The sequence below is a fragment of the Corapipo altera genome, unplaced genomic scaffold (assembly GCF_003945725.1).
Source record: "Corapipo altera isolate COAL_440 unplaced genomic scaffold, ASM394572v1 112, whole genome shotgun sequence".
Lineage (NCBI taxonomy): Eukaryota > Metazoa > Chordata > Aves > Passeriformes > Pipridae > Corapipo > Corapipo altera.
This window is the reverse complement of record NW_020884899.1, coordinates 2,613,728-2,641,609: the sequence shown is the minus strand read 5'-3', so window position 1 is coordinate 2,641,609 and position 27,882 is coordinate 2,613,728. Positions and strand designations below refer to the sequence as shown.

Here is a 27,882-nt window from a genome sequence, read left to right as displayed (position 1 = left end):
TGAGGGTGATGTGCCACCTCGCTGAGGGTGATGTGCCACCTCGCTGACAGTGATGTGCCACCTCGCTGACATCCCCCACCGCACATCTCCCCGTAAACAGCTCTGAAAACCGACCCCGCCTGTTCCAAAGGCTGCCAGCACATCTCCCTTCTGAGAGTAACAGCGCACGACACTTCCCCGCACAAAGGGACTTTCTTGTTTAAATCCTCCTAATTAACCCGTCCCTTCGTATGCATATTGCAGTGCCTGCTCCATCAATCTCTTTGTACTATCAATCTTTCCCTTCTTGGATCTCAGACAAGTATCTCACCACAAAGTGGCACCTGACCCTTCTAGACAAATGACTTCAATTTGCAGCCGGTGACACTAAAAGCCTCTCTCTCCTACTTTGTATAGAACAAGTAATTTAATTTCTTTAAAGAATTTATATGAATAAATATTTATAAGGTGATCTATGAGTATGGTTTTACATTTTGTCATGTCATGTATTGAAGATGTATTGAAGTATCCACGGAATTCTGCAAGGAAACAGAGGCCAGTGCAGCAGTGGCTTTGCACTGGGAAATCAAGGACACACATATAGTTGGTTTAAAGTCATGGGATGCAATGTTAAAATGAAAACCAAGAAGGCATGACAAAAATCATATCAGGCTATACAAGAGCTACATCCTCAGGAACCTTAAAAATAAATTCTCTTAATAAGAAAGATTTACAGACCCAGAAACTGGAATCTGTGCATAAATATTAACCACAATAAACGGGAAAAAAGATGCAACTCTGTTGAACACCTGTAAGTCAATAGTGAGGTTAATTGAGTACAAAATTATATTGAAATATGCCTGTATTTTCCACTAGGGACAATACACATCAAAACCTTATGAATACCTAAAAGGGGATTACACAGATTCATGTCTAAACCTACCAAGTATACCTGTAAGAGCTGAAATAGCTGATTTTCTTTAAATTAACTTGCTCACAGATTCCCAAGAAAGTTCCTCACTGAATTAAAAATGTACTTAACTGCCAAACTAACAAGTTCATCCTTCTAAAATCCTAACAAATATGCCACAGAAAATGTCAATAACCGATCTCTGTCCAGGTGGGCACATCAGCTCAGCAGCAAACAGTGCTGAAGTTCCTTTTCAAAAAGCTGCATTTGGCACCTGTGAATCACACTCAACTGCATGGGAGATGGAGTTGCTGCTTGCATAAATTATATCAGTAAGCTGTACTTTAATAGCAAATAAAAAGTTTTCTTTTTAGAGCCACATACTGGAAAAAAGTTTAGAAAAGACAGAAATTCTTTCTATGCTTATTGTCAGTCCTGTGGCCGCAAGCAATGCCTGGTTAAACTGTCCCTTTATATCAAGTTTAGGATTGATCAGAAAAGCATTAGTGAAATTAAAATTTCTCACAGATTCCTTAAAAAAAAATTCAGGAGTTCTCTTATGAACATTGCCTAGTTCAGAGTCTTATTCCAGCAAATTTCTGTGAGAGTCAGGCAATTCTTGAAAGCCAGGCATTTTCTTGCTTGTGAGAAATTGCTAAATGGACCAAAAACATGTTGAGCGTCAAAGTATTTTGATTTTAAATTAATCACGTCTCTTTATTACATCCAAATTGATGTCAGAATGTGTACCATTAAAATACTACAGGTTGGTTGCTCTACCTACAAATTACATAGAACTGGTTCTTATCTGGGACTGATCTGGAGGAGTGGAGGCAAGACTCCTTTAGCTCAAGTTATTCTGAATTTCACTGTTGCAGCACCCACCTAAGAACTGCCTTTGTAACCCACACATTTAGGTTTTGTGATTTCCATCACAACACAACCCCGTTACAAACGCCCTCTCAGCCCTACAATAATACAGCAATACAATAATAACAGCAGCACACAGGTAAAAATGCACACACAAAATGGGACAATCTGTCAGGAACAAACACATTCAGCAGCTTAAGGACTAGTCCTTATTGAATTGCTGGAGATTCCAAATTAAAAAGACAGGTAGCTAAGCAACAGCAAGCTTCCTCCTGTGAACAGTTTTCTGTTGTGCTTTCTAGTTCTGGTAGATACTCATTATCCTGTGGAACTTAAAAACAGTTAACAGAGAGTTGCTCCAAGTACTGTAATTAAGGAGAGGATAAAACAGTGTATTTTCAAACTGGATGGGTCTGTAGGGACCTGAATGGAAAGTATCCAAGACTTTCAATGAAGGTGTTTCATAAAACATGCAATACGTGTTACTCCAATTAAAATGAGTTTTATGCAAAAAATAATAAAAAAGTATTACAGCTGAAGTGGTGATTAGATTAGGAATGGTTTAATTTTCAAATGTTACATGAGAACTGAAATAAGATTTAAAACATCATGTATTAACACTTCATGTGGAAAACACCATGTTAAATTTATCATTCTAAGCCAACAGTCTTCCAACAGAACTTCCTTTGCCTTATGTCCTCTGTAAGGACAAAAATATTGGCACAGGGAGCTTTGGGTTAAACTCAGATGTGGCAGCACAGAAAGCAGTGCATACAGCCAGGAATGTAGTAATTCCCAACTGGAAAAGGGATACACAAATTCTTCCATCTCCTCCAGCATCTTTTTCCCAAACAGAGCTTTAAGAAAGGGGGCATAACCTTAAAAATGAATGAGCACATTACCCTTGTGGGGATGTTCTCCCCACCCTGAATATCCCTCTGCAACTGCACCACAATAACCCATCAGAAGCACTGTGTGCCAACGAGCCCATTCAAGTGGCAGCCATCGGATTGCAAATTAATCCCTGCTTAATTCTCTCTGCAGTTTCAGCACCCAGTGCCCTAGACCCAGTTTGGGGCTGTTTCTTGCAGCACACGTGGTATAAAAACATCCCTGAGGGTTGTGGGGCTGCCTGGCAGGCAGCACCAGCCACAGTCCAGGGGAAATCCTGTGCTCAGTCCCCTGAGGAGTTCTCCACCTCTGCCAGTCCTGGGGGTCTTGCACTCATTGGGGTGAATTTTATCTATTTTGGAGTGCAAATTTCCAAGTTTTCCTCTGGGTCATTCTCCATTTAAATGGATGTTTCTATTTCTTCCACTGCAATACTAGAGATTTTCTTTCAAGGTAGCAGATTTTACGTTAGGGTCTGTGGTAAAGACCAGTGTTGAAATCTGAAAAAGGATCCACATTTCAAAACAGGTCTTTGAAATTCAAGGCTAACCTCAGATCCACAACTGAAACAACTCCTTCTCGTCTCAGAAAACTGATCTCAAACTGAAGGAAACTCCTTGGAAAAGCTAAATTCTGCTACCCACTATACATACCCAGCACACTATATATTTCCTAAAGCCACTCCATTACAACTCAGGTTTACTTGCAATTCAGAATTTCAAACTGGGTAATCCTTTCAATTCTTACCACAAAGCACACAACAAAGTTTAATTTCAGAATGAAGTCATACGTATCACAAGCAAATCACAGCATAAAGTATGTCCTCAAAGCCTTTAGTGGAAGTCTGCACTTCTAATTTGTCGGGTACAGCTTGGATTTTGGGGTCCTCACAGGGGGGTGAGGGAAATCAAATAACTTCAGCCATCTAGTAATAGTTTAATCCTTTCTGTGCCCACAGCAAGATTAAAGTCAGAAGAGAACTCCAGTATAAACAGTGCCTGTTAATCCACAAAACAATTTAAAGCACTTTTGTCTAATCTCCCAGTTTGTATTTACTAACCACAGTGCCATGATTGCTGATATCTCAAATATTAATAGAATGATGAAGAAAGTTCATTCATCAACAACAAAAGGGTATGGGAAAGAACAGCAGCTAAACTACATTAACATCAATACCAACAACTGCATTTTTAATATTTACTTTGTATAATCACTGTAACATAACAATACTGTTACGATAGCTTTACTTTTTCATTTCCTTCTAAAACACATAATCTATAAGGGCTTTTTCAAAATGAGTTTCTACTTATTACTATCTACTTTCAGTGTTATCTCCCAGTATTTCACAGCACTGCAAAGTGCTTTTAGTGGTTTAACAATTATTCATTAATCTTCCAACCTGTGATACACAATACATAATATAAAACTTCTGATCACAGGGAGCCTTCCCAGCACCTGGGACCCAGGGCAGGTGAATTCTCAGCCCAGCCAGTGCTCAGGTAAATGATGCCCACCAGGCAAACACAACAGGAGGCCTCCAAACCCAGGTGTGTGATTTGCCAGACCCAAGGTGGACAAAAACACTTCTGCACTGGCAGCAGGAACCATTCCTGGCACAGCACAGGCTCCTGTCTGCTCTGTCCAACAGCATGAACACAACTGCTCCATTACTGGAGCCTTCAGTCATTTACCCTTTCCACTCATTCTTCCAATGGAAATGATTTCATCAAATTTCAACCCTCTGAATTGTTTAGGAAAACAATTCCAGACAGAGCACTGGAGAGCAGCCTGCCAATATCTCTATCTCTGGCCATTCATCAGCCCTGTCAAGAGCTGGGAGTTACATTCCCGTGCTCCTCACAGCGAGCTACTGGAGAGTAAATAAAATATAATTAACTTAACACAAAAAAATCACCAATAACACCTAGAATTACACGTTTAAGTGGGATAAATGTGGGGATATGTTTGATGCTAACAGTGCTTTCCCCTGAGGAAAAGTGTTCAGAAAAGTATCTGCCATCACAGCACTGCAAAATAAGTCAAGATTGATAACATTTATATTTTTTCCTTATCAATGTGAGCTTATTGGTAACAGTTACTTTTTATGCTGCATAAGCTCAGAAGAAATACAGTAGATAGAAAAATCTAGCAAAACTCCTACTGCTAATTTTATTACTCACTGGAATACCATTTAAATAAACACTGTCTATCAGGGAAGCTTTCATGTGTAAACAATAAAAAAGTAATGATTAATAAAAACTGTACAAGGTTATGTGAGAAATGAAAATGTTACAGAACACTGAACAGACAGCAGAAAATGGAATTAAATCTTGCATCTTGGACAACCTACTAAAACATACTTCAGTAATTTCCTTTATATAGGAAGGCCCTGATCCTGCATATATTTAGTGACAGGTAACACAAACGAAGTTAAGAATTTAGTCTTGCACTCAAATTGTGCATGTGCTTACACACACACTACTGTCATGCAGTATTAAGCAATAAAATAAGGAATAAAGACTAAGAAATCTCTTTGCTTTAGGATCTTAGAGCATCCCCTCCTTTCCCTCTCCTCCACACACCCCTCCATGCACGCACTTGTCTGCCTCATTCCTGCCATTGTTATTCCAGGGACACAAATACTAAAGAACAGCTAAACTGATCTCCAAACTGAAAGTAATTCTGGAACAGTATTTCTGCTGTTAAATACTGTGTTTACCATAAGAAACAGTGATTTAATTTACCATTAAAAAGCTTTGCTAAATCACTTTTTCCTTTAATTAGGGAAGTCCTAAAATTTATTTTAGTTCAGCCATAAATTTTGCATTACTACACCATAGCACTTCACGGTTTTTTCTCATACATACAAGATTTATAATTTTTTAATTTAATAAAGATTAGAAAAATAAATGTAGCAGTAGCTCTTCATTCCATGATATCTTCAGCTTTTAATTTACATTAAAAGACCATTAATAAAATATTTTTTTAAATGCATACTTTTACTGTTACTGCTTACTATAATAATAATAATAATGACCATGATCATCTCTACAACCCCAAAATTCTACTGCTAGAAATTATGCTTTCCCACTAAGGTTTTTGTGGTTTAATTGTCTTCATGTAATATTGATATTTGGTACTTGGATGTAATTAAGAATAGGGGAACCATTCTTAGAATACTATTCCAATCCATTAGGTAAATTTTCTCACTATGACATAAAAATTTTCATCTACTTAATTAGCAGACCTACTGTTTCCATGCCTAAGTGCACCTAAGCTGTTTTATGATGGCCCAAGGAAAAAAAAAAAAAAAAAGCAGCCACAACACATCAATTATGGCTCCACTCAATTGTACAACTATTTTAAAATATGTGAACAGTTAAGACAAAATTGAAAAATTACCATAATAGGCTTTTGACACTTCCCTGCTTAAGCAAAAATTAATTCTAACTCTCTGTTTTTATGCAAAGCCTTTATAATTTCTCTAATCTCGAGTTCCCATGAGAGAGAACACAATACTTTCAAGTATAAGTATGTGAGGCTTGGCATCTTCTCTTTTTAGTTATGCAGTTTATTTGATGGAAGTCTAAACTGCTAAGCCTCCCTTTGTGCTTAATATAAGCCATCCTCAGTGGAAATAGAAGTTAATTTAAGTAAAATGAAATTTTAGGAAGAATGCATTCTCTTGCACAGAAAGCTTCGCTAAAGCAAAGCTTTTTTTAAACCCAGCATCTGTTTCCTGAATTGCTCTAGAACCTGTAATAAAAATAAGCTAAAAAGAAGCAAAAATTTTAAAAGGTACTTTTACATTGGAAACATCATCAACATAAAATCAGTTTAATGGAACAGCTTATCTACCAATTTACCGTGTGTTTTTCAGTTCCCCCTTGTATCATGCATGAAGACCCTCTTCCAGTGTAATGACTTAGCATGTTCTAAATGTAAGACATTAAGCATCACCTGCTTAATTAGTAGTGACTATTATTAAAACCTACTGCCTATGTTACAAATGCACACCAGCTGCATTGCTGGTATATTTGTAGCTGTACATTTGTAGTATTTGTACATCAGATACTCTGCTGCAGCAGCACATGGTGTATTCTGATGCCCACAAACCTATTAAGGTCACAGACAGCTTGTGCAGATATTTAGTCTATTCCCATGTGAGGCAGAGGTATATTATTTGCATACCATTATGCACTAAAAATCCTATTCAGTATCCCCCCCTCTGGAGACAACTCATCACACTGTCCTAAATACTATTCACTTTTGCAATATTTGAAGGAACAGCAAAGAAATGGGACCCAGAAAGACTCAGAATATCTGAGAATCTAGGCTTGTAAGTGATAAATGTGAATGAATGCAGACCAATAGATCACCAAAAAAATCTCATGGAAGCAAAGATGATGAAAAAAGTGAATTATATCCTTAAGAGAGGACTAAAATGTTGAGAGTGAAAATGGCTGAAGAGATAATTTTAACCAAAAAAAAGCTGACATTAGCCAAGCTCATTATGACCACAAAGGAGAGCAAAGAGTCTCAAAGCACAGAACTCACTTAAAAATAACCTCCTTACACTGGCAGTGACAGCAGCAGTCCTGGGATCAGCTGCCCAAACCAAGTGAGATAGCTGTTGATATTTTATCTATAGCAGTGATGTCAGCAACCCAGACCCACGGGACATGGACATGTTGGTCCTTCACAGCAGCTGCAACACTGTACAGACCTGCTGTCACCAGCTACAGGGACCAACACGCCTTGATTGTCCTCCTCGGTTTTATTCTCCCCTTAACCACCATGTTTGGAATAAACATCTCCCAGCCTCAGCTCTCTCCCTTTTCCTCACCCTTCCTGATGCCACTACAGCCAAAAAAAGGGAGAATATAAATAAAGTAACCGTGTGCTTCGTGCAGAAAGTCAGAAGAGATTAACACAATGGTCCTTTTACAGCCTTGGTCTGCAAATCAGAACCTCTCACTGTTAACCTTGGGTTGCTTTTTGCCGACATGCTGCTTCAAGTTTACTTTAAGCTGCAAGCATTTCTGAAGCTGTCTCTTTCTGTAAAGCTCTGAGCACAGATGCAGCAAAATAGGAACAGTAACCACTGCCTTAAAATCACAGCTGTGGGCACAACAAAAGCAGATCATGGCACAACCAGTCCCACGCCAAAACAAAGACACAGAAAAATCAATAGTGCATATTGAAGGGTTCGTGCATACAGGATCTTCAAACACATGGCTGGTTCAGCTGTAAAAAGGCACAAATCGATTTTTTTGAATATCAGAAATATAATTTTTTGAGTCCGCGGTCATACAGCTCCTACCTGCCCTCCAAATGCAGTTATTTGAAGTTCAGACGAGTAAACCACAAAGATCTACAGCACTCTACAAAAGCCTGGCACGTTACAGTCATTTCCTGAACCTCTTCCTTCATTTTACATCTTAAATAGTGCTTATTAAAAAGAAACGGTTACAGGAATTCCCTCTTAAAGAAGCTGCAAATCCAACATGGCACCTCTAACAATTACAGCTGCTACAGAGCCAGGGTATCTTTTCATATATTTTTTTAATAGTATATCTGACAATTCTATATGCTGGTGGGTATGAAACTGATGTCTCATAATCCACAAAATGGATGATGCTACAGTCACATATAAAGCCTCATATTAGCAGTATTCTCAAGGGCAAACTGAGCACTGCCATGATGTGCCCAAAGCCTTCAGTGTATTTCCATTTCAACTTGTTAGAACAACAATTATTTTCACTCTTTCTCATCTGCTTGTGAGAAACACAAACAAAATCTTTCAGGGAATACAAAAACACTTTATTAATTTTGGCTGATACTTCCTATCCGGGTTGGCTTTAGAAATTCAGACACTCAGCCAGATTGAAGAAATGCCTTTTATTTTTTTTTTTCCAAGCAGTGGTTTTCACCTCACTGCTGTGCTTAACAAGCACAGGACTCCACGAGGACAGGGTGGGAGTGGAATGTGGCCATTTGAGGGCAGCCCCTGGTTAAATTGCTCCAAGCTGCCTGTCAAACTGATCTCCCACGCTGTGCCAAAGGAGAATGAAGATACAACGCCAGTCTGGACATGTCAGGGTTTTCATAGGTTGGGAAAGAGAAAAGAGACACAACCTCAGAAAAATGACAGTTCTTTGTCCAAACTGCAGGACCTGGACAGCCTAAAATGGTCATTTTGAAAACACTGCCTCAGCTGCATCCATGTCTGCTATTGCATCTCCCTGAAAAGGCAACTGCTTTTGAGGGAGAGCAGGAACTAGGGCTCACTGTCACCTTGCTGGGTGAAGGTGAAGAAGGGATAAATTCACATTCCAAGACATGACAGCAGAGACTGGATCCTAGTGATGCACAAAGGAGCTAATTATCTACATGCACTTCAAATTTTGATACCTGCTCAACTAACTGTTCTTAACAGGGTGTGTAACAGGCAAAAAGAGGCAATTCTTTTACAGGTTTAAAATATACTTTGGTTTAATTTTTTACAAGTGCAAGGAAGGAGGTAAAGTTACATGCTTTAAGGCATAAACAGGGAGGAAAGGATGACCATGCATGTGACATTTCTGGAAAGAAAAAGCTACCAAACACCATCTGAAAATGTCTCTGGGAAGCTGGAACAGGCATGGCAAAACTTCCCCTTCTTGGCTTACAGGAACTGCTCAGTGTGGTATTCCTAGTAGGAAAGGGTTAAAAACAAGAACCCCACAACTGACTGTTCAGGTTCCTCATGCAAGATACCTTTCAATGCATTTAGTTATTCAATCCATTGTATTCAGTATAATTGGAAAAATTTAAAACTACATTCAGATCCCCTGTAATGCTTGGTCAGCAACAAAAACCACTCATGCCTCTTTTCTGGCTCTGCTGAGCAGTGTTGTGTGCAGACAAAGGAAGTGATCCCCATACATTAATATTTTGCTACTCTGGCCTTACAGAAATGAAGTTCCTCATAATTATGACTAGATTTTTAAGATTTGAGAGGCAGCATTTGAAAGAAAAATAATTCTAAGATATTTATCTTTATTCTGCCTTGAAGACTAAGAGAAGAGGTTCCATCTAATATTGCAATTTAACAAAGAGATAAACCAGCAGAACTTCCCCTGTGGTTGACAAACAGTAAAATAACCATCATGGACAGGCAGAGAGGGATCACCCACGAGAGTCTAATGGGAAGATGGAAAACAAGAGACTGTTCTACTAAGTCTCTGCTTCCAGAGGGTTTCCCTCATGCTCAGATGAAAAGCATAACAAAACAAAAGCAGCCATGGCTTGCTAGTAAAAACAATGATGAGTAATTTATGTTAACACCACACCATCGTCTCCTGTGATTGATAAAAACCTGATGGACTACTGGATTCCATCTGAAGGTCCTGAATTACGTTTCTGACTCTGCAGTACTTCACCAGATGAAAAAAAAAAGCCTGCAAGTCTCTGGTTGACTGTTTTACCATCTACAACCAAGTCACGATTGTGTTTGGTGATTTCTTGGAGTGAGTCAGACATGGGGGACTGTGCCATTCTTAATATATGACATGACTCATACACAGAGCAAGACTCTGCTACTCAACTTTTTAAATCAAACTTAAGATTAGAAGAAATCTTAGGGAATGAACTTCAAAGTGGCCATGATAAGAGGACAACGCTGTCTTCAGCATGTTGCTCAGAACTGCAGGTGTCCTAGTGCAAGCTGACACATCACAAGGCTTTTTGTTGGGTAGCCAAGTAATGCATTTTGTTAAAATAAAACTGGGCTCTGAAGGGAGAGTACTCTCTAATGTTTGCTGCTATGAAAAATTTCAGTTTTCAATAATCCTCAAAACATTTAGTTCTGGAAAGAAAAGCATCCCTGCCTGAGAAGACCTGTGTCTGTGCTAGCAGGTGCAGCTGGATTTGGAACTTTTGGTGAAAGGTCATATTTTATCTCTGACACCGTCTAGCTGAATACCACGACCAGAGTTCTAAAAAGCAAGATATGCTTTCAAGTTATTTTCAAACACAGCTACATGAATGGATTTTCAAAGAATGTATAAATAGCTGTGTCTAAAACTTTACACATTGAACCTGACACATCTAAGTATCACAAGTTGCTTTTGAACCTCTTAGCCTGTAAAGACACAGTAAAACGCAAGTATCACTTATCAAAGTACTTTAAAACTTTTAATAAATTATTATTCATAAACAAAAACTAATGTCTGCATCAAAAGTAAAAATAAAAATCTGGGTTACTGCTATGCTATTAAACACTTTGTATACTTAACCAAAGTTCTGAACACTAATGGCTTTTATAAAACATTTACAGGAACCAAGACTCCACCATCAGGATAGAGGCAGACTGAGTGCCAGGGGAACTCCTCCTACAAGGCCCTGGGCAAGGCACCAGTGAGAACATTGAATTTTAAAGTTATGCTTTCAAGACTGTACCTACCTATGACGGGTTAATTTTCATACTGAGTCTTTCACAAAGATCGTAAGCCACATAAAACCATTTTAATTTAATGTTTGTGAAAACATTTAAGTCTGAGAGCTAAAATTGTTCTGTTATAGATAGTAAAAAGATACTTCAAAAAAAAATCTATACAGCATTTGTGTGTTCTATTTTCTTAAGACTGTTTCAACAATCTCTGGCAAATGCTGCAGAAGAAAACCTCTGTCAATTAAATCTGCATGAAACCAGAATAACATCAACAAATGGAACAAACTAACAGCCCTCTACTATGTGAGAAGGAGGTCCTGAGAAGGAGCAAAAAAATTAATTCTCAAAGCAAAAGGATTTTATCTGGGGGGATGGTGGGGGTGGATTGTGGTTTCAAACTTGTTACAGAAGCACAGAAATGATGGAAACAAAGACCTGCTTGCAAGATTTACTGCAGAACTGCAGCTCTGCAGCATTCTTTGAGGGCCCTCAGTCTCTGCATCTATAACTGGAGATCCTCCCACATCATCCTTCTTAAATTTAAATCTAGTTTTATATAATAGCATGGGTTAAAACTTCTACAAACCAAACACACACGTACCCCCAAAAGGACACTCGGTTTACCTTAAATTAGGAATTGCATCTAACATTCCCCCACTCATTCTACCACAAAAGAAAATACCTAGGAACTCTATTTTTAAGTAAATCTGCAACTGCAAACCAAGTAAATTGTGCAATTGCCACCGTGGGCTGCAACTGTCCTGAAATACCATCCTGGTTTAATGTTCATTTATCTGCTTAGTGGTTTGGAGTGGACTGAAATACGTATGCAAGGTGATCATGGTCTGATTTTGCTGTTTCATTTTGTTTTCAATTATAACAACATCAAGAGATCTGGCATTTATCTACTACCTTTCATCAATAAAACATTCTTCCATCAGTGAGACACCTGTAGCAATTTTAGCCTCTTCAATATCTCAAATCCCAGTTAGGTAAAATATGTAAACACACTGACATTCTGATCACAAGCACTGGCACTGAAGTTTGGTACTTTTATTAAAATACCTCGCTGAACTGCAAGGCCAGCAATGAATATCCTTTATGATAGATGAAAACAATCTTCCCAAATGCAGTTTTCCCTTTTCTCCCGTCAGACCTGTTTCGACTAAAGACAAGCACAGAATTAAAGTAGTCTCTCCTTTTTCTACCCCTTATGGTTAAGGGTTTTTTTGGCCTTACTATTCCCAAACTTACCCTCAGTAGCAGTATTGTACATGTGGCTCTACACAAAGAACATCATTAAAAAGGCTGTCTTATGTGGGTATTATCCTGAAAATTCAGCTTTTGCCATTTTAACAAGTTTATATTAATGACTGCATTCCTTTACCAAGCACTAGTGATTTTTTATTTCAGTTAAAAGCACACTTTTTTCCTTTTTGTTTTTGAAAAGGGAGAAAGCTACTTTATTTACTAATGTCTGATTTTGTTTTGTGTTTAAGAAGGAGTGCTCTAAATGTTAGTATTTGTTTCCATTCTACTATTTATTTTCATTTTTTCACATTTGTCTTTTCAATTAACTATGGTCTAATGCATTAAATAAAACATGTTTCTGACAAATGGAACATTATAGGGTTGTTATTCTTTTGTTTTTAGATTGCTATAATAATAAATAATTACTAGTGCCATAAAGTTTAAGATCAATCCCAAAATCAGATCCTGGGCTTCCTTTCATTAAACAGGATGTACCAAGTCTGAAATTTTCTTGTGGAATAATCAGACTAGAAATCAAAAGGTAATGTCTGTCCATAAGTATAATATTTTTTAATATACCAGAGATAAAGTACTGAAGAGAATGTTAGAAATCACATTTAAATACCCAAGGAAAACATGTAGCATATTAGCAGTGTTCAGGAGAATAGATTTAAAGTGAAATTTGGATAGTATTAACAGCCATGTTGGCTAACAACTATAATTAAAATGTACTTCAGCATTATACTGATTTAGGATACCTGTCCACCGCTGTGAAATTTTAATCTCTATTTATGCTAAAAATATGCATTACTGATGGTATTATCTCTGTCTAGAGGTAAACAAAACATGGGTTAACATGACCAACAACAAATGCTCATATTAAAACACCCTGATTATCCATTTGGAGACGGTCTCATAACACCATAAATACTATTCACTGGGTTTACTCATGTCATTTTTTTTTATTTCTTATAATTTTTTTCTTCAAGTAAAAAAAAAACCACTTGTTCATACAAACATTGCCCTGGCATTTCCAGTCCTGTTGGGTCTGTTCTGCTGCCTCGTGCAGGCCCCAGCTCTGCACCACTGGCAAATACAGTAAACAGGTAAGAGTCCAGAAAAGCAGCTTTTTGCCTTCCCACGGTGCAATATTGCACTGCACTGTTGCACACAGCAGCCAAATGAACCCTCCCTGGTTATTACCCACCTAATGCTGGAAAAATACTGCTATGACATTTTGTCTGGTCGACCATCTTAAAGGTTAATTCTGTTTCCTATTTGAAATTTTCCTCTAGGTGAGTCACTCCATGCACTTTCTATTTACTGATTCCAAACAACCCCCAAACTGTTTCATTGCTCACTCTCACTGTTAAGAACATATTGACTGGCTGCCTGCTCTGCTGTTTAATTCATTTATGCTGAGAGTCAGGCATGAAGACAGAATTTTAAATGTGACATTTGCAGGCTGTTGGGTCATTTGAAGCTCTGACAACACCAGGGAGTTCCTGACACACAAACTGGTCCTGATTTTCAATCTTCCATGTTCTGAACACATCAGAGATTCGTCCCAAAGGTGCAGATTTCAGCCAAAAGTTTTTAAATCACTCGTGTTTACATCTCGCAGAAAAGACTTGTACACTTTAAAGTTTTAAAATACAGCTTATGTTTCCTTTATGGTAAAACCAGCACTGCCTCCAGCATGCAACTCAACTGCTTAAAAACACTGACTGACAAAGGTATTTTGAAAAATCTACAATAATAATTAGTACTTAATAAAGTAGTTTACAAAATTCTATTTGGGGACTTAGTGGACTTTTATTTGTTCCTGTCGATCTTTAAGCATTCAAAACCAGCTCATATGTTCACATCATCCCTCATTTGTTTACTGAAATCAAAATAATAGTATTGCTTTTAAATAAAGACACTGTAAAAAGGCACTATCTGGGAAAACACATCAACCTTCTTTTTATTTATTTATTGTGCAAAACAAAAAGTAAACAAAAAACCCCGTGCAAAGCAGAAAGTAAGATGACACTGCCATAGTTGGAAATAAAAATGGTGCTAATTCAGAACTGTATTAGGAGGAGAGATTGTTTTCCCTGCTCAACTCGTCACGACAATTATTCCCCAATGATGATTCCATACTTTAGTTGCTTTTTCAAGAGGGGGAATATGATTTAGGTCAAGATGCAAATTTGAAGAAATTAATGGAATTTTTTTTTCTTTTCTACCAGTAGACACACAACAATTCCAACAACAAGATCTGAAGTGTTAACTGTGTCATACAGCAAACATCTTGCGTTGCCACGTTCAGAATAAGACTTTTATAATTTAATAGTTGTCATCTGAACAAGAGTATCTTGTTTATACATGCTTCCAGCATAAGGACATTAATTCTGTGTGACCTAGAAAAGCAGTTTAAGTCTTACAGATGTTCTTTATTTTCAAAGAAATTTTTAAAATAGAAAGACATACCTGGTGTATTATCTGAGCTACAGGAAGTTGTTCAGCGTATTTTAGTGGTTCTGTGGCCAACTCATCCTCTGGAAACCTGCAAAGAAATTAAGTTCACATTTGTCAATGTTAGTACAATGTCTACCAGATTAAACTATTGAAATTAGGAGTTTTGGGGATATTATTTTGCTTATGGTGAAGAAAAAGTGTATTTTGTGACAGTAATGGAATATATTTCTTACGAAGTTGAGCAAAAGAATAAATTTATAGTAAACAGAAGTGTGTAACACTGTGGACTTCCTCCCTGACATAAAGCACAAATTTAGCAGCAGAAACCTAAGAAAACCTTTACATTTAGTTTTAGGTGAACAAAGCACTGGTGAAAGCTGGATTGAAATCCCCACGATATAAAAAGCCTTATACATTTACAGAGCAGGTTCAGCCCTGTTAACAACACAAGCTTCTTCACCCCATCCTGCCAACACAATTCAAATATGACCAGTTCCAAAGGCAAGTGGGACTATTCACCATTTCCCATTTTTGCTGCAAGTGACATCAATGTTTAGGTGTGGCAGAAGTTCAATACGACAAATATTCGTACTACTAGTTACCAAAAAGCCAAAAAACTAGTGTGAAAAAAAAAAAGAGCAGAATACTTCACAAAGAATATGCATCATAACCCTTTAAACTTTGAATAAACTGTAGCTGCAGTTGAAAAATCAGAATCCATAAGCAGTCTCTTAGAAGAATATTTAAATGATAGTAAATTAATGAAAGCATGCTTTAAACCCTTCAACCATACTGCTTTCATCTACTGGAACTGCACAGCATGTGCTATATTTTCAAAGTATCACTCAAGTTTTTCATCAGCCATTCCTCTATATTTCTGAGAGTTCTGAATATAGGAATTTGAGTTATATGAGAAGAAATGAATGGAGGGGAAAAAATCTCGATAAAAACAGACCTTTCTCTAAAGTTAAAGCAGAATTATTTTCAGACAAAAATTGTGGCCAATGCATTATTTTCCAGGGTCAGATTACTACCTTATACCCATTCTAGTAAAAAATTATACACACTTGCTGGGTTAATTTACCTGCAGACCAGCTGGTAGGTAAGAGCCAGAAAGTACAGGCTCAGTCTCTGCACTGGGAGTCACCAGGCTGTGGTAAAAGAGAGGACAACAAGGGCACAACTCTTCCCTTTTCCACTGCTGAATTTCAGCTGTGGTTTAAAAGGCTTTAAGCTCCAAATAAGAGCCTGACTATCCAGAAATTTGTAACGAACAGGGTATGAAAGCATGAAAGTCTTACTGTGTAAGAAATTTAGAAGCAGAGAACGAAAGAAACACAGCAATACTTCAAAGATCATAGTGCCACCTGCCCAGAACCATTTAATGTGCTAAAGAAAAATGAAGTAATCACACTCTGAACTCCTGCAGCTGGCCTGCACACAGAGCTCATCTACTGATATGGTTTTTAGGGTTTTTGGATTATTATGACAAAGATGAATTTGTACTTTCACCATGAAATACACTGCTGTTATAGTCCAACACAACCAACACAGCTTAGAGTGGGCTCGGCAACTCCACCGCAGTGCACGGAAGGAACCTTTCCACTCGTTTCCTTCCCACTTCCTGTCATTTGTCCTGCCTGGCAAACACACCACAGTCAGTGGGAACTGGAGATTACTTCTGCTCTACTGGGAGCCTGTTAGCTGACACAACACCTTGATTTATGGATACCAGCTACATAAACCCATTTTTTTTAGCCACAGTTCTCGATATGAAACAACTGTACACACGACACAATATTCATCAATATCTTGAACTCTTATCTCTACAGTCTTTACAGGGGCACTGAAAATCTGGAAAAAAAAGGAAAAGAGTAACTCAAATCCCAAAATGAAACACTTTAAGCTCCAAGTAACAGCTAAAATTACTATAATCTGAATGTTAGCAGGAATAAAAGCGAAGCCTGTGTGTCTGTTCTGTCAAGGACCTTGGATACTTGGCAAGGTTTTCTGTCTAGACAGAATCAGCATTCCCTTCCACAGTCAAACACCCTCCTTGTCAACTGCAGAAAAAAAGACCTTTCTTCAAATGTCAAAGGATTAAAAAAGATAAAGCAAAACGATCAAGATAATTTTAAGCCTTAGGAAGCTTAACTAAACAAAAATAGGGAGGGGAGAACAGTATAAACACGTATTTTAAAGTAATTAGACTTAAATTGAAATTAGGCTGATAGGAGCTTTTAAACATCAAGAAAGACATTGTATTTTTTCTAATTTACTTTCTAAAAAAAAAAAATCACTTGAAGTATGCCACATTTTTTATATAAATAAATTATAATATATAGATTAGGGTAGATGTACATTATAATATATTTAGATACACATCTACATTTATATACCCACACTACAATATGTGTACAGACATGCACACAGGTGTTTTGGAAGAAAAGTTCAGAAGTGTTCTCTCAAAATTTTTGCTTAAATGCCATAAACTTTTTGCAAATGTATTCAGTGATGTACTAGCTGTCAAGTCTACAAAAGAGTTTTGATTCTTCTCTCCTACAGATAAGCCTCCTCAACTGGATGAGCATGTGTCTCCATCTTTTACAAGAAACTGTATAAATTAAGGCGTGGAAGATCAAAACTCTTGACAAAAAAGTTCTATGATATATTGCCCAACTACATCCCCTACCGGGAGCAAGTCATCAACAAATAAGCAGGTATAAAAAGAAGTGTCTCAGTAAACTCTGGGCATTTGAGGTTACCAAATAAAGTGCAAGAATAACTCATAGTCTTCATCATGGTGATACTGCAGTGCCACCATCTAAAGCCACTCCATGGCAGTTTGTCCTGGTGCCACACACTGAGATCCATCTGAGCACATCCATGACTTCACCATGATTTTCCTGAATGCTTTGTTTCTACCTCTTTTCTCTGATCAACTATCAGAGCATTTCAACACATTTTTCTAGTGTTGTTCTCATAGTGCTTCTACTCATGGTTCCAGCCAAGAGTCAGATCTGAATTGTTATTATATTCACTGTCCATAGCTATGTACACAGTGGAAAATTAAAAGCACTTAATAGTGACATCCTTTTTAGCTAAGAAGTGGAATTATCCTTAGAAGTTACATTGTATTTTAAGCAAAGTAAAGTAAAAATTTTGTTAGAAAACAATAGCTTTTGCTGATCTTTCTAATTTTCCTATCTAGTGATATAATAATCTTTCTAGTTTTCCTATCAAGTGATAGCACCTGTGGCAGAAATAAACTTTATGACAGAGGTACCTTCCAGGCCTCTGTATAACTACATCAGTTAGACATACCACTTTCAGAATTCATTTTAACAGATATTAGCAACATAAACTCCTTGAAGAGAATTATACTATTATGAAAGCTCCATAAATCTCATTTTCATTTTTCAGTGCAAAGACCAGTTTAATGGCCTAATCATTTGGATAACAGGTATAAAAGACAACTTCCTCTCCATTTGGGTTCTTTTATCTCACCAACACAACTCATTGTTCAGTCATTCCTTCTACCAAAGCTGAAAACTGGATGATGCAACAAGAAATTGCTATCCTATAAACAGCACTGAGGATGAAACACTGCATGCAAAAGGCTTCCATGGAGCAGCATCCATCCTGAATGCTCCAAGAACAGGAGTAAAGTCAAGACTTGTCTGTCCTGAGAAAAGGCCAGAAATGGCTATTGGAGCCTTAAAGCCCCTGCAAGTGGGCAAAAGGTTGTATTTTAACCAGCCTTTTAAATAAGAACAGAGACAGCCCACTGCCATTAAGATCACACGACATGATAACAGCTCACAAATTCTCTCCCCCAGAGCAAGGGCTGCACCCAAAACTGGCTACTCCAGGCACCTGTTATGCCTTGAACCGTTCACAAACATTTTCCAGGAGAGCTGAGATGAGGAAAAGGGTAACGGGGACCACACTAACAATGAACCACCACATGACTGCAACACAGGACACCAGCCTGTCTGATTCACAAGCAGCCTCACACTCTATCTTTAACAAAGTGACACTGGTTACCTTGGTCAGTTTTTCGATGGATCAAAGAAAGCCACTACCAGGACAATTGGTACCAAGGAGAAAGAAACCTGCTGCAAAACTGCTGCTTGTCTTCCACCAGCCCTCAGATCAGCAGCCCACTAACAATGGGCCTCCTGGCGTGGAAGAATTACCTGTAAAAGGCAACTCCCTCTGAAAAACCATCAGGGATAGGAAAGCCATGGCTAGAGAGGAGAAAAAGGTCAACACAGGAACACAGCAGAGGATGTTCTACTTCCTCCTCTTTTGCAGGGTGGCGGAAAAGAAGAGATCAGGAGAAAGATCATCTCCATTACAATCCCCCCGACTTCGTCTCTCGCTTTCACAGGGGAACACAAGTAAATTGGTTATTCTTTCCAGAGATAATTTCCAGATGCCTGGGGTGGCATTCACTTTTGCTCAAAACTAGTTATCTCAGAAAAAAAATCCAAATACAAAAAACCATCTCAGTTGATGGAATCTGTGCTCAAATCACACGCAGCAATTCAAGGCTGTAATTTCACCAAATCAGTTGGCCTCACCTCGTTTGGTTCATTTGTATTTGACACTTTTAAACCTTTGCAAAAACGAGGGGCTAATTTGTTGTAATACAGATTTCTTTGTTTGTTTAATTTCTTTCAAAACAATTCTATTATGGGAACAAAAAGTCATTTTTCATCCATTAATTTTCCGGTCAGAAGGAGCCCTTTCTGTCTCAATTGAGCGTGACAGCAGAGCGCTGCCAGCAGTGCCAAAGCCAGCTCACACTGGTGGAATATCAGCACATACAGCACCACGCCTGGCAGCTGGCAACGCAAAGCATAAGGAGATCTTGATTTTCAGGGAGAAGACTAGAAAGAAACACAAAATCAGACGAGAAGTGGGAAGCAGTAAGAGATAGCAGAATAGGGGGATCTCGAAAAATTCAATTTAAAAGTTATTTTTGTACCGCCACCGTGACTGCTCTTAGATGAAGGAAAGCGAGCATGAAACAGAAAGTGGGGAAAGTGAATCTAAATCCAGTAAAACGTGTCATGATACTTAGTGAAATATCTTATTTGTTATTTATATTTGCATGCTCGCTCTGATGGGGAAAATCCTATGAAAGTCTACACGTCTACCATCAGGAGGTGGCACATTTTGCCACAAGTGCTACCTCAGCCCATGGTCTGCTACACAGAACAGCTGCAGTGCCTTTAGGGCAGAGATATATTTTATCTCATGCAAGTATTACAAAAATACAGGGGGAAAAACAGAGCGACATGACCACCAACTGGTTTGCTCATGGAAGAAATGGACTATTAAAATACTCAAGAGACAGAAAAGTCTGGGTAACATAAACCCCATCTCTTGGCAAATATAAACATTCATTACAGCAGGCAACAGGACCAAAGCTAATATTTCTTCCTTCTTATATAGTCTCTAGATTTGATGGTTTGGACAGTTCACACAATTTTATGCACATGACCCATGCACAGGTGCAATATTACCTCTTTTGAAACTATTGTTGCTCGCTGGTAAGTCCTAATAAATAACCACCTCTCTTGGAAACGACACAAAACGAAAGTCAAGAGTGTGAACGGGGTGAAAAAAGGCTCTCAGAGACAAAAATGCATTGTGGAGGAAGGGGGTTGGGGATCACCATCTTTATTTGCTGTAGATGCAAACAAGTTGTACTGGTGAGGTACCAGTTGTACTGGTTTGTTTGAGACATGATTTCTGAATGGGTATGAAAATCCTGGAATGGGTTGTTGTCCCACTTTTCAAGTAGCTCAGAGCAGGAATACTGCAAGTGATGGGACAGTCAGCACGAGACCAAAGGGTGCAAACAACACAGCAAGGCCAAAATCACACACCCAGGACTGAGAGGCTGAAATTATTAATCTAAACCTGTGTATAGCACTGCTAGCTTTATTGACTGTTAATACACGAACACACTTGCATCTGGCAATAAAAAGCAAACAAAATACCAGAGCTTTATGCACCACATCAGAAAAAGTTATTAGCTTTCCTATTAAAGAGAGGCTGAAATGGGCTATGTCGGGTTTGAGTGAATAGTTTTTGAAATTGGCCATTGAGAAATTTATCTACCATATCCATAGTACAGAAGATTAAGAATTAGACCTTGGATTAATGCCAGGTACTTGATCTATCTGCTAAATCCCAACTTCACACTTATTTAAGAATTGGGTATGCTCAAACAACAGAAGCACTGATGTTTCAAGCCGGTGCTTGAAAAGGTGAGACCACAGTTTTAACTCTGCTCTTCCCCAAAAGTGTGCTAATCAATGCTTTTCTTATTTTTATAAGGGAATGCAAGATTTGCCCATCCATGTTTATCACATGGATAGTCACAGAGAAGAGAAGCAAACACTTGAGAGCATCATCATTCCAAGGAACTTCCTCACAACGTCTCCTTCACGGCACAGTTTCTTCAGTTTAAGGGTCCAAACAAGTCTCTTGCCTGCTTAAGAAAACATTCAACACCTACTGTCAGACTGTCAAAGATGGCTTCAAAAGCAGATTGCACAAAAATGAACAATACAGCATGGAGATAAAGGGGGAAAAATAAATTGACGGCAAAAATATCTCTGATGCGATGAAAAACTAAATCAGTGTTAGACACAATCAGTTTTGCAATCATCTGAAGAAGGAAGCTACTGACTCACACTGCAAAGAAAAATTAATTTTACTTGAGCGTGCTGGCCTTTACAGAGAGGTATTCCTGTGGAATAAAGCAGCAAAGCATCTTGCAGTTTAGAAATGCAAAATATTTCCTGCAATCTGTTTGTTTCTTTTCAAATAAACGTGAAAGACTTTGACCCAAACTAGTCATACAGACTTATTCCTGGAGTTTAAAAAATACCTTACACCTCTGAATGTGCAATGCTTTCTGTTAGACCCCATCATAAAAAGGTCTTCTGGTGTTCCCAGAGTCTGCCAGACACATTGAGTTGCTTCACAAGCTGGATAAAAATTGACTATAACAAATGTCTCCTCTGCCTTTCTGTGATCCACACATAATTTCTGATCTGAAGAATTTCAGGTGATACCAAGCCACATATTCTTAATCATCCTAAGATCCTAAAAGGAGGTAATAGAAGTCTAGAGTCTCTCTCCTCTTTTCTAGCCAATGACTTTTGTCAAAATATGTTTAGTCACTGTTCTGCCTACTCCTATTTTTATACTGAGGCAAGACACAGGGAAGGAATTAAAAAGAATATTAGCTTAAGTAAGCAGAACTGACTTTGCTACTACTGGAAAACACATGACCTGTGGGGCTTCATTTTGTTATCTCAACTACTCCACATTTTAGGTAAATTAGAAAATCTCTTTTGAATTAATTTAAAACTTACACATGACAATGCTGCTGAAGCACAAAATGCTAATCAAAAGTTGGAGATAAAAAGACCCGCTAAGTCTCTCCTCTATCACTGAAAATCACCATTTAAGTCCACAGCTAAAAGTAGGTACTCATCACTTACTGCTAATTCATTCTCACACCAGGCAGGTTGGGGAGGAAAAAGAGAACAAACGTCTCTATCAAATTTTCCAAACTTGGGGCACAGACAAGTCCAGCAATGTCAGAGGAGCTTCTACTGATGGTCCAAACCAGCCAGAGGAGAACATTGCCCACCTCACTGAGCAAACATTCCACCTAGTTTGATGTGCACGTGTGCTGTATCTAAGAACTGAGGCTGCACATTTCCCCCTCGAATCAAGTCCCTCCTAATTGCAAGGCAACATGTTTACAAGAGTGGTTAAAAACACACACAGGTTATTAATCACTTTATGACCAATTGTCTGGAAACCCATGACTGAATTTCACAGAAATCTCAAAGAAAAAAAGACCAAATCCTCCCATGGCACCACGTCACACAGGCAATTTAAATACTGCTACCAGTACATGTTGAAATTAAACTTTCAGCTGGACAAAGCAAGCTTGTTCATTTTTCACAATTGAAAGTTTATCAGCAGTACCTGGTCTTTATGCAGACAATTCAACACCACATGCCAGTGCACTGAAAGACAGAAAAATCAGCAGGAAGATAATTTTAAATCAAAGAACTAACATGAGAATGTGCCAGGATAGTAATTCCATTATTTAGTGCCCACAATTAATCTTCATAGCAAAGTTCATATTTTGTTTAATACTACTGTTCCTTCCTGCATATATTCAAACTAAACAATGTATCTGCATTGGTTTGCATTGTTACACTTTTCAACAAGCACCTTCTAAAAAACCCCACAATACAAATATTTTAAGCCCCAATATTTCTACACCCATGGCACACACTTCTATTTCTTCAGTTCATGAGTCACACAATGTACCATCTAGCTATAATTTCTCATGAGACTGCTTACTTCACTACAAGGATCTGCCAAAGTAGCAGTGGCAACACCTGCTCTCTGCAGAACTACAGGAATCTTGTTTCTAAGGGACTCTTGGAGACCATCTGGTTCAACCTCCCAATACCAGGTCGGGTCAGCCACAGCTCTGTCTGCTGAACCTCCACCACCCCTCCCTGTAAAGTGCTCCAGGGCTACTCTGCCCTCTCCTGATGTCCATTCTGAATCTCCCAAGCCACAAACCTACAGCCAATGCCTTTTGTCACCACAAGAAGAGTTTCCCTGAACCACCTCAGTAGCTGCATTCCCAACAGTTGCAGCCTGCTATTGCATTTCCATTTTCTCAGGTAAGCAAGCCCAGCCCTCTCAGCCCCCTCTTGCAGGATGTGCTCTGGGCACTGACCCTCTGCACTGCCTCAGCATCCTTCCTGAGGGGGAAGGCCAAATGCCACACACAGTGTTCCAGGTAGGGCTTCATCAGTGTCAAAGAGAAATAATAATAATAATATTGCTCAATCTGCTAATCATCCTCCTCGTGCAGTTCAGCAGGCAGCTTCCCTTATTGACAACGACAGCACTGGTTCATGTTCAACCTGGTGTCCATCACCACCTCCAGATCCTTCACAGGATCAGCCTGCCAGCTTCCAGCCCCTACTGACAGGACATTACAGGGAAGACACCAATTGAACTTCTGTCTGTAAATGTATAAAAGAACACACATATCGGTACCAGTAACAGACCCAGATTTTCTGGAAACACGCTATACCCTCGGCACTCAGAAAATTAATCATAAAAATTACAGTTCTGGGCTTTTGAGAAGTGGTCTGCTATGCAATCAAGCCTCTCATGAATACTAGCTGTTGCTTTTGATCTTTTTTTGCTACAACATGATCAGTAACACATTTCCATAAAGCAGACAACCAAGATGCACCAAGAACTGCAGAACACTGTATCACAAGACTTAAGTGTTTTCCCCTCTTTCATCACGGCTGTTCCTCTCTGCAGCCAACTCCAGGAGTCCTTAGAGTGGCCAGGGCAGGCAGAACTGAGCAGCATTCCAATCAGGCAGCAGTAAATGTTTTAGTTCTCCTGTCAGTGCATGTACCCAGGTAACATTACATTGCTAAGCACATTAGAAGGGCTTTTCTTCACAGAAAGCTGCACAGCATGTATGCAGCTCTTGAGCTTTTAATCAGTCTTACCTTCTTGACCGTGATTTTCTGTTATTTAGAGATGACTTGTGCACTACTTTTGTCTGGATTCTGGTTTTGTTTGTTCTTGTTAATAGCAAATGAAACCTCTAGTTAAAATACAAACACTTAGATCATATTCTCTGAGGCAAAGGTACTGCAGGTTACTGAGTTTGCTAATGTTGCACAATGAATCTGTTCATTTTTGACCCTGTAAAGCAGTCATGTTTTTTTTTTCATTTTATTATTTTATGGTCTGCCTTTCTGTCCTCATTTATTTCTATGTACTAGAACCAGAAAGGAATTGTCTCCTGTTCACCACAGACCACTGTATATTAACCAGAATGTTCTATATTAAGTTCAGTGACTTTACAAACTTTATAGCCTTGATGCCCATATGATTTTTAGTGGTCTGCCCTCAGGAACAAAAGCAGAAGCAGCAAGTCACACTTATCCTGGGTCAAGTACACAGCACACCACTTGCTAACCTCCCAAGAGGCACAGAAACTTGGGAACTCCCCTGCCTACCCAGGCAACCCTGGGTCTGAGGCATGTGGGAGAGACACATTATCCCCCCGCACTCAGTTCAGTGCTGTGCTGATTCCAGCATCTGTAGCTACAGCCTGTACCCAGACATATGTCTGGATTTGCAAGGTATTCCTAGCTGCAAAGCCAAGCAGTAGGCTGGGCAAGCCAAACTTCTAATATTCCAAGGTGGTTTCTAATGCAAACACTTGACAGGAAATCTGGCACCTCAGAGCCTGGCATGTCCACATTCCCCATCACCTCACCTCTCCTTTTTGGGAAGGGACAGATGCAGCAGCCTGGAGCGTGCCACAGGCTACCAGCACCCTTCCACTCTGCAGCCTCCAGAGGACAAGGCTAAAGCAGGAACAGAAGCAGCTCTGAGAGCTACAGCCATGTCCCTCCCCATTGTTCCTCCTCAGCCACCTTCAGTTCTCTGCACAGACTTGCCTTACTGCAAAAGTAGAGATAAAGCTATTAAACACAAAAAAGCCTTTTTTTTTACAGAAGTTTCAGTTTATTCACATACCTGTGTTGATATCAATTCTGCAGCATCAAAAATGCTAAGTAACATTTAAGCAACCATCAAAGATCTTCTTTATAATATAACAGAGAAAAAGCTACTTATATAAAATGGTAAGTTCTAGTTATATAAAGTGGTAATTTCCTAAAAACTAATTAGGGCGTTTTTCAGGAACACCTATATGGGTTGGACCTTGCCCGCAGTAAAAAATATGATTCATAAGAATTATTATGCTATCAAAAATGTCTATCAAATATTAATATTAAACAGTTCTTTTTGAAAACAGGAGTTAAACTTTTAAAATTAAACCTTCAGTACTCAGTCATGCCCAAACTTAAGCTGATCATAACTTTCTAAGACTGTCTTATGACAGTAGAGTATATACAGTGAATGGGTTCATGTGGTTTTACTTTTAGAAACTAAACACAGAAAAAAACCAGGAAGTTCACTCTTTTCTCAGAGGATTGTTCGTGTTATTTTTTTTTAAAACAAATGCAGGGGTTTACATAAAAATTATTTACAACTGTAACTAAGACTGAAGGACTAGTATTATTAACCTAATCTCAGTCTTTACCTCATTCCTGTGGTAGGTTCTTCCATTATTTAAAAGTCATTTCCTGCACACGTTTAAAATCTGCAGAATATTGTATCAGTAAATCTGAATGTTAAGCACACATTATCAGCAGATACTACCAGCAAGAGACTGTGTAAAGCAGAAAGGATCACAATGCCTGTCACTCAGTTTTTAGCTGAGTGACTTCAGGAGCTCAGCACACCTTAGGTAAAAGAACAGTATCTCCAATGCTGCCAAGGTCTTTCACAATCCCATATATAAATGTGAATGTGTCTGTGTGTATACATATATGCATAAAAGGCAACCGTGAAACTAAATGAAGAATTACAAGTTTCTTGGTTCATTTTGTACAGATAATGAAGCCAGACATCCTTTTGCCCCCTGCAGATGGAATAAGTAACAGTTGTAGAAACAATGGAGAAACTCCAAAGGCACAGTAACATGCTCAAGGAAAAGAATCCAAATTGAGGGAAACACAAAGAATGCAACAGCTGAAAGAAGATTTTTTTTCTACAAAATTTTGTGTGCTACACTCTATCAAATATGTGAAGTCTGGTAAAGAGCTTACGTTCTGTCTTGCACCTTTTAACTTCATATTTTAAATGTTTTGTGGAAAACAACCTTCATTTCCAAATCACCCGTTTGCTCTCATGTTTTCAGGAATGTTTAATAAATCTGTCACCAAAACTGTGAGAATACTTTACATGTAAGCACCATGCTGGCAGGGGTGTGTCTTTCTTGTATATGGTCATTGCTCAGCTACAGAGGATCCTCACTCATGAGTGGGACTCCCACAGACTATTGCAATATAAGCAACCAAAACCATTAGCACTGATTTTTCAATATCAAAGTATTTTAACAGACATACCATGAAGTCCTTCTACTTGCATCAATATATAGTTCTACTCTGGTTTTGGAGTTAATAATAACCAAAAGTGCACGATGGCAATCAAGTATGCTGACCCTCTACTCAAGGAAACTAAGAAAAAAATATTTTCTTTCTGCATTTAAAGTTTAATACCTCTGCAGCAACTTTTCTATGTGTACCCTACAGAGGATATACAGTCTAACAAAATCTTACTGCAAAACTCAGAGTATGTGTTGACTATTTGTTGGAAGTATATGTATTCTTTATGACTGCTGGTCAACCGAGATTTCATGGGCATAGCCTGTTTATACTTTAATATCTTATTTCCTAAAAAAAGAAACCCACCGAAACCAAACACAAAAGAAAAGTCTACCGAAAAAAGCAGACCAAAACCCTATTTCTGCTGCGTTTATCAAAACCAGGATGAATGTGGCAAACACACCCATCCCCACTGATGAATACATAAGACACCTTGAAATGAAAAATTTCCATTTCAGTAAAAACACTGCTCTGTAATGGACTGAACTTTCACCAGAGAGCTGCTCAGTGACTGCAGTTACTGCCTCATCACAGAGTCCTGGCCTGAAACATGGTAACACAGTATTTACTGATTACTCTCTCTATTCATGGAGAGAGAAAGGCCTGGAAGACAGACATCATGGGGAAAACAGCACTAGGAAGAACATCTCCTATCCCAAGCTGACTGCTAAGCAGCCAACACCACTTTCACTGCAGCACTTGCCCTTCAGCACAGGCAGGGCTTTCCTCAGTGTCGTGGCAGCCCCACAATGCCACTGCCTTCTCAGAAGGGCTGGCAGCCTGCAGGGAAACTCTGGTAAAATATGATTCCTGACAAGAAAATGAGAGTGCTGATGGTTCTCCATAGGTAGAAGTTCCTGGGGTCTTCCACTCATATCAAGAATGTGGTGGGTTTTGTTATTCAGAAACTTTTGCTGCTCATCTTATGGCTACAAAAAGGTGTTGACCAACTATGGGTTACTGCATCTTCA

At 38.7% G+C, this 27,882-nt stretch overlaps 1 protein-coding gene across 1 annotated transcript in view; it reads right to left on the bottom strand.

Moving 5' to 3' along the window:
• Positions 1-27,882, bottom strand: part of PIGK (phosphatidylinositol glycan anchor biosynthesis class K) — a 63,795-nt gene that overhangs the window by 3,599 nt on the left and 32,314 nt on the right. The window contains exon 10 of the mRNA XM_027649040.1: positions 14,811-14,886. Within this exon, the coding sequence (XP_027504841.1) occupies positions 14,811-14,886 (76 nt within the window). The remainder of the gene's footprint in view (positions 1-14,810; positions 14,887-27,882) is intronic.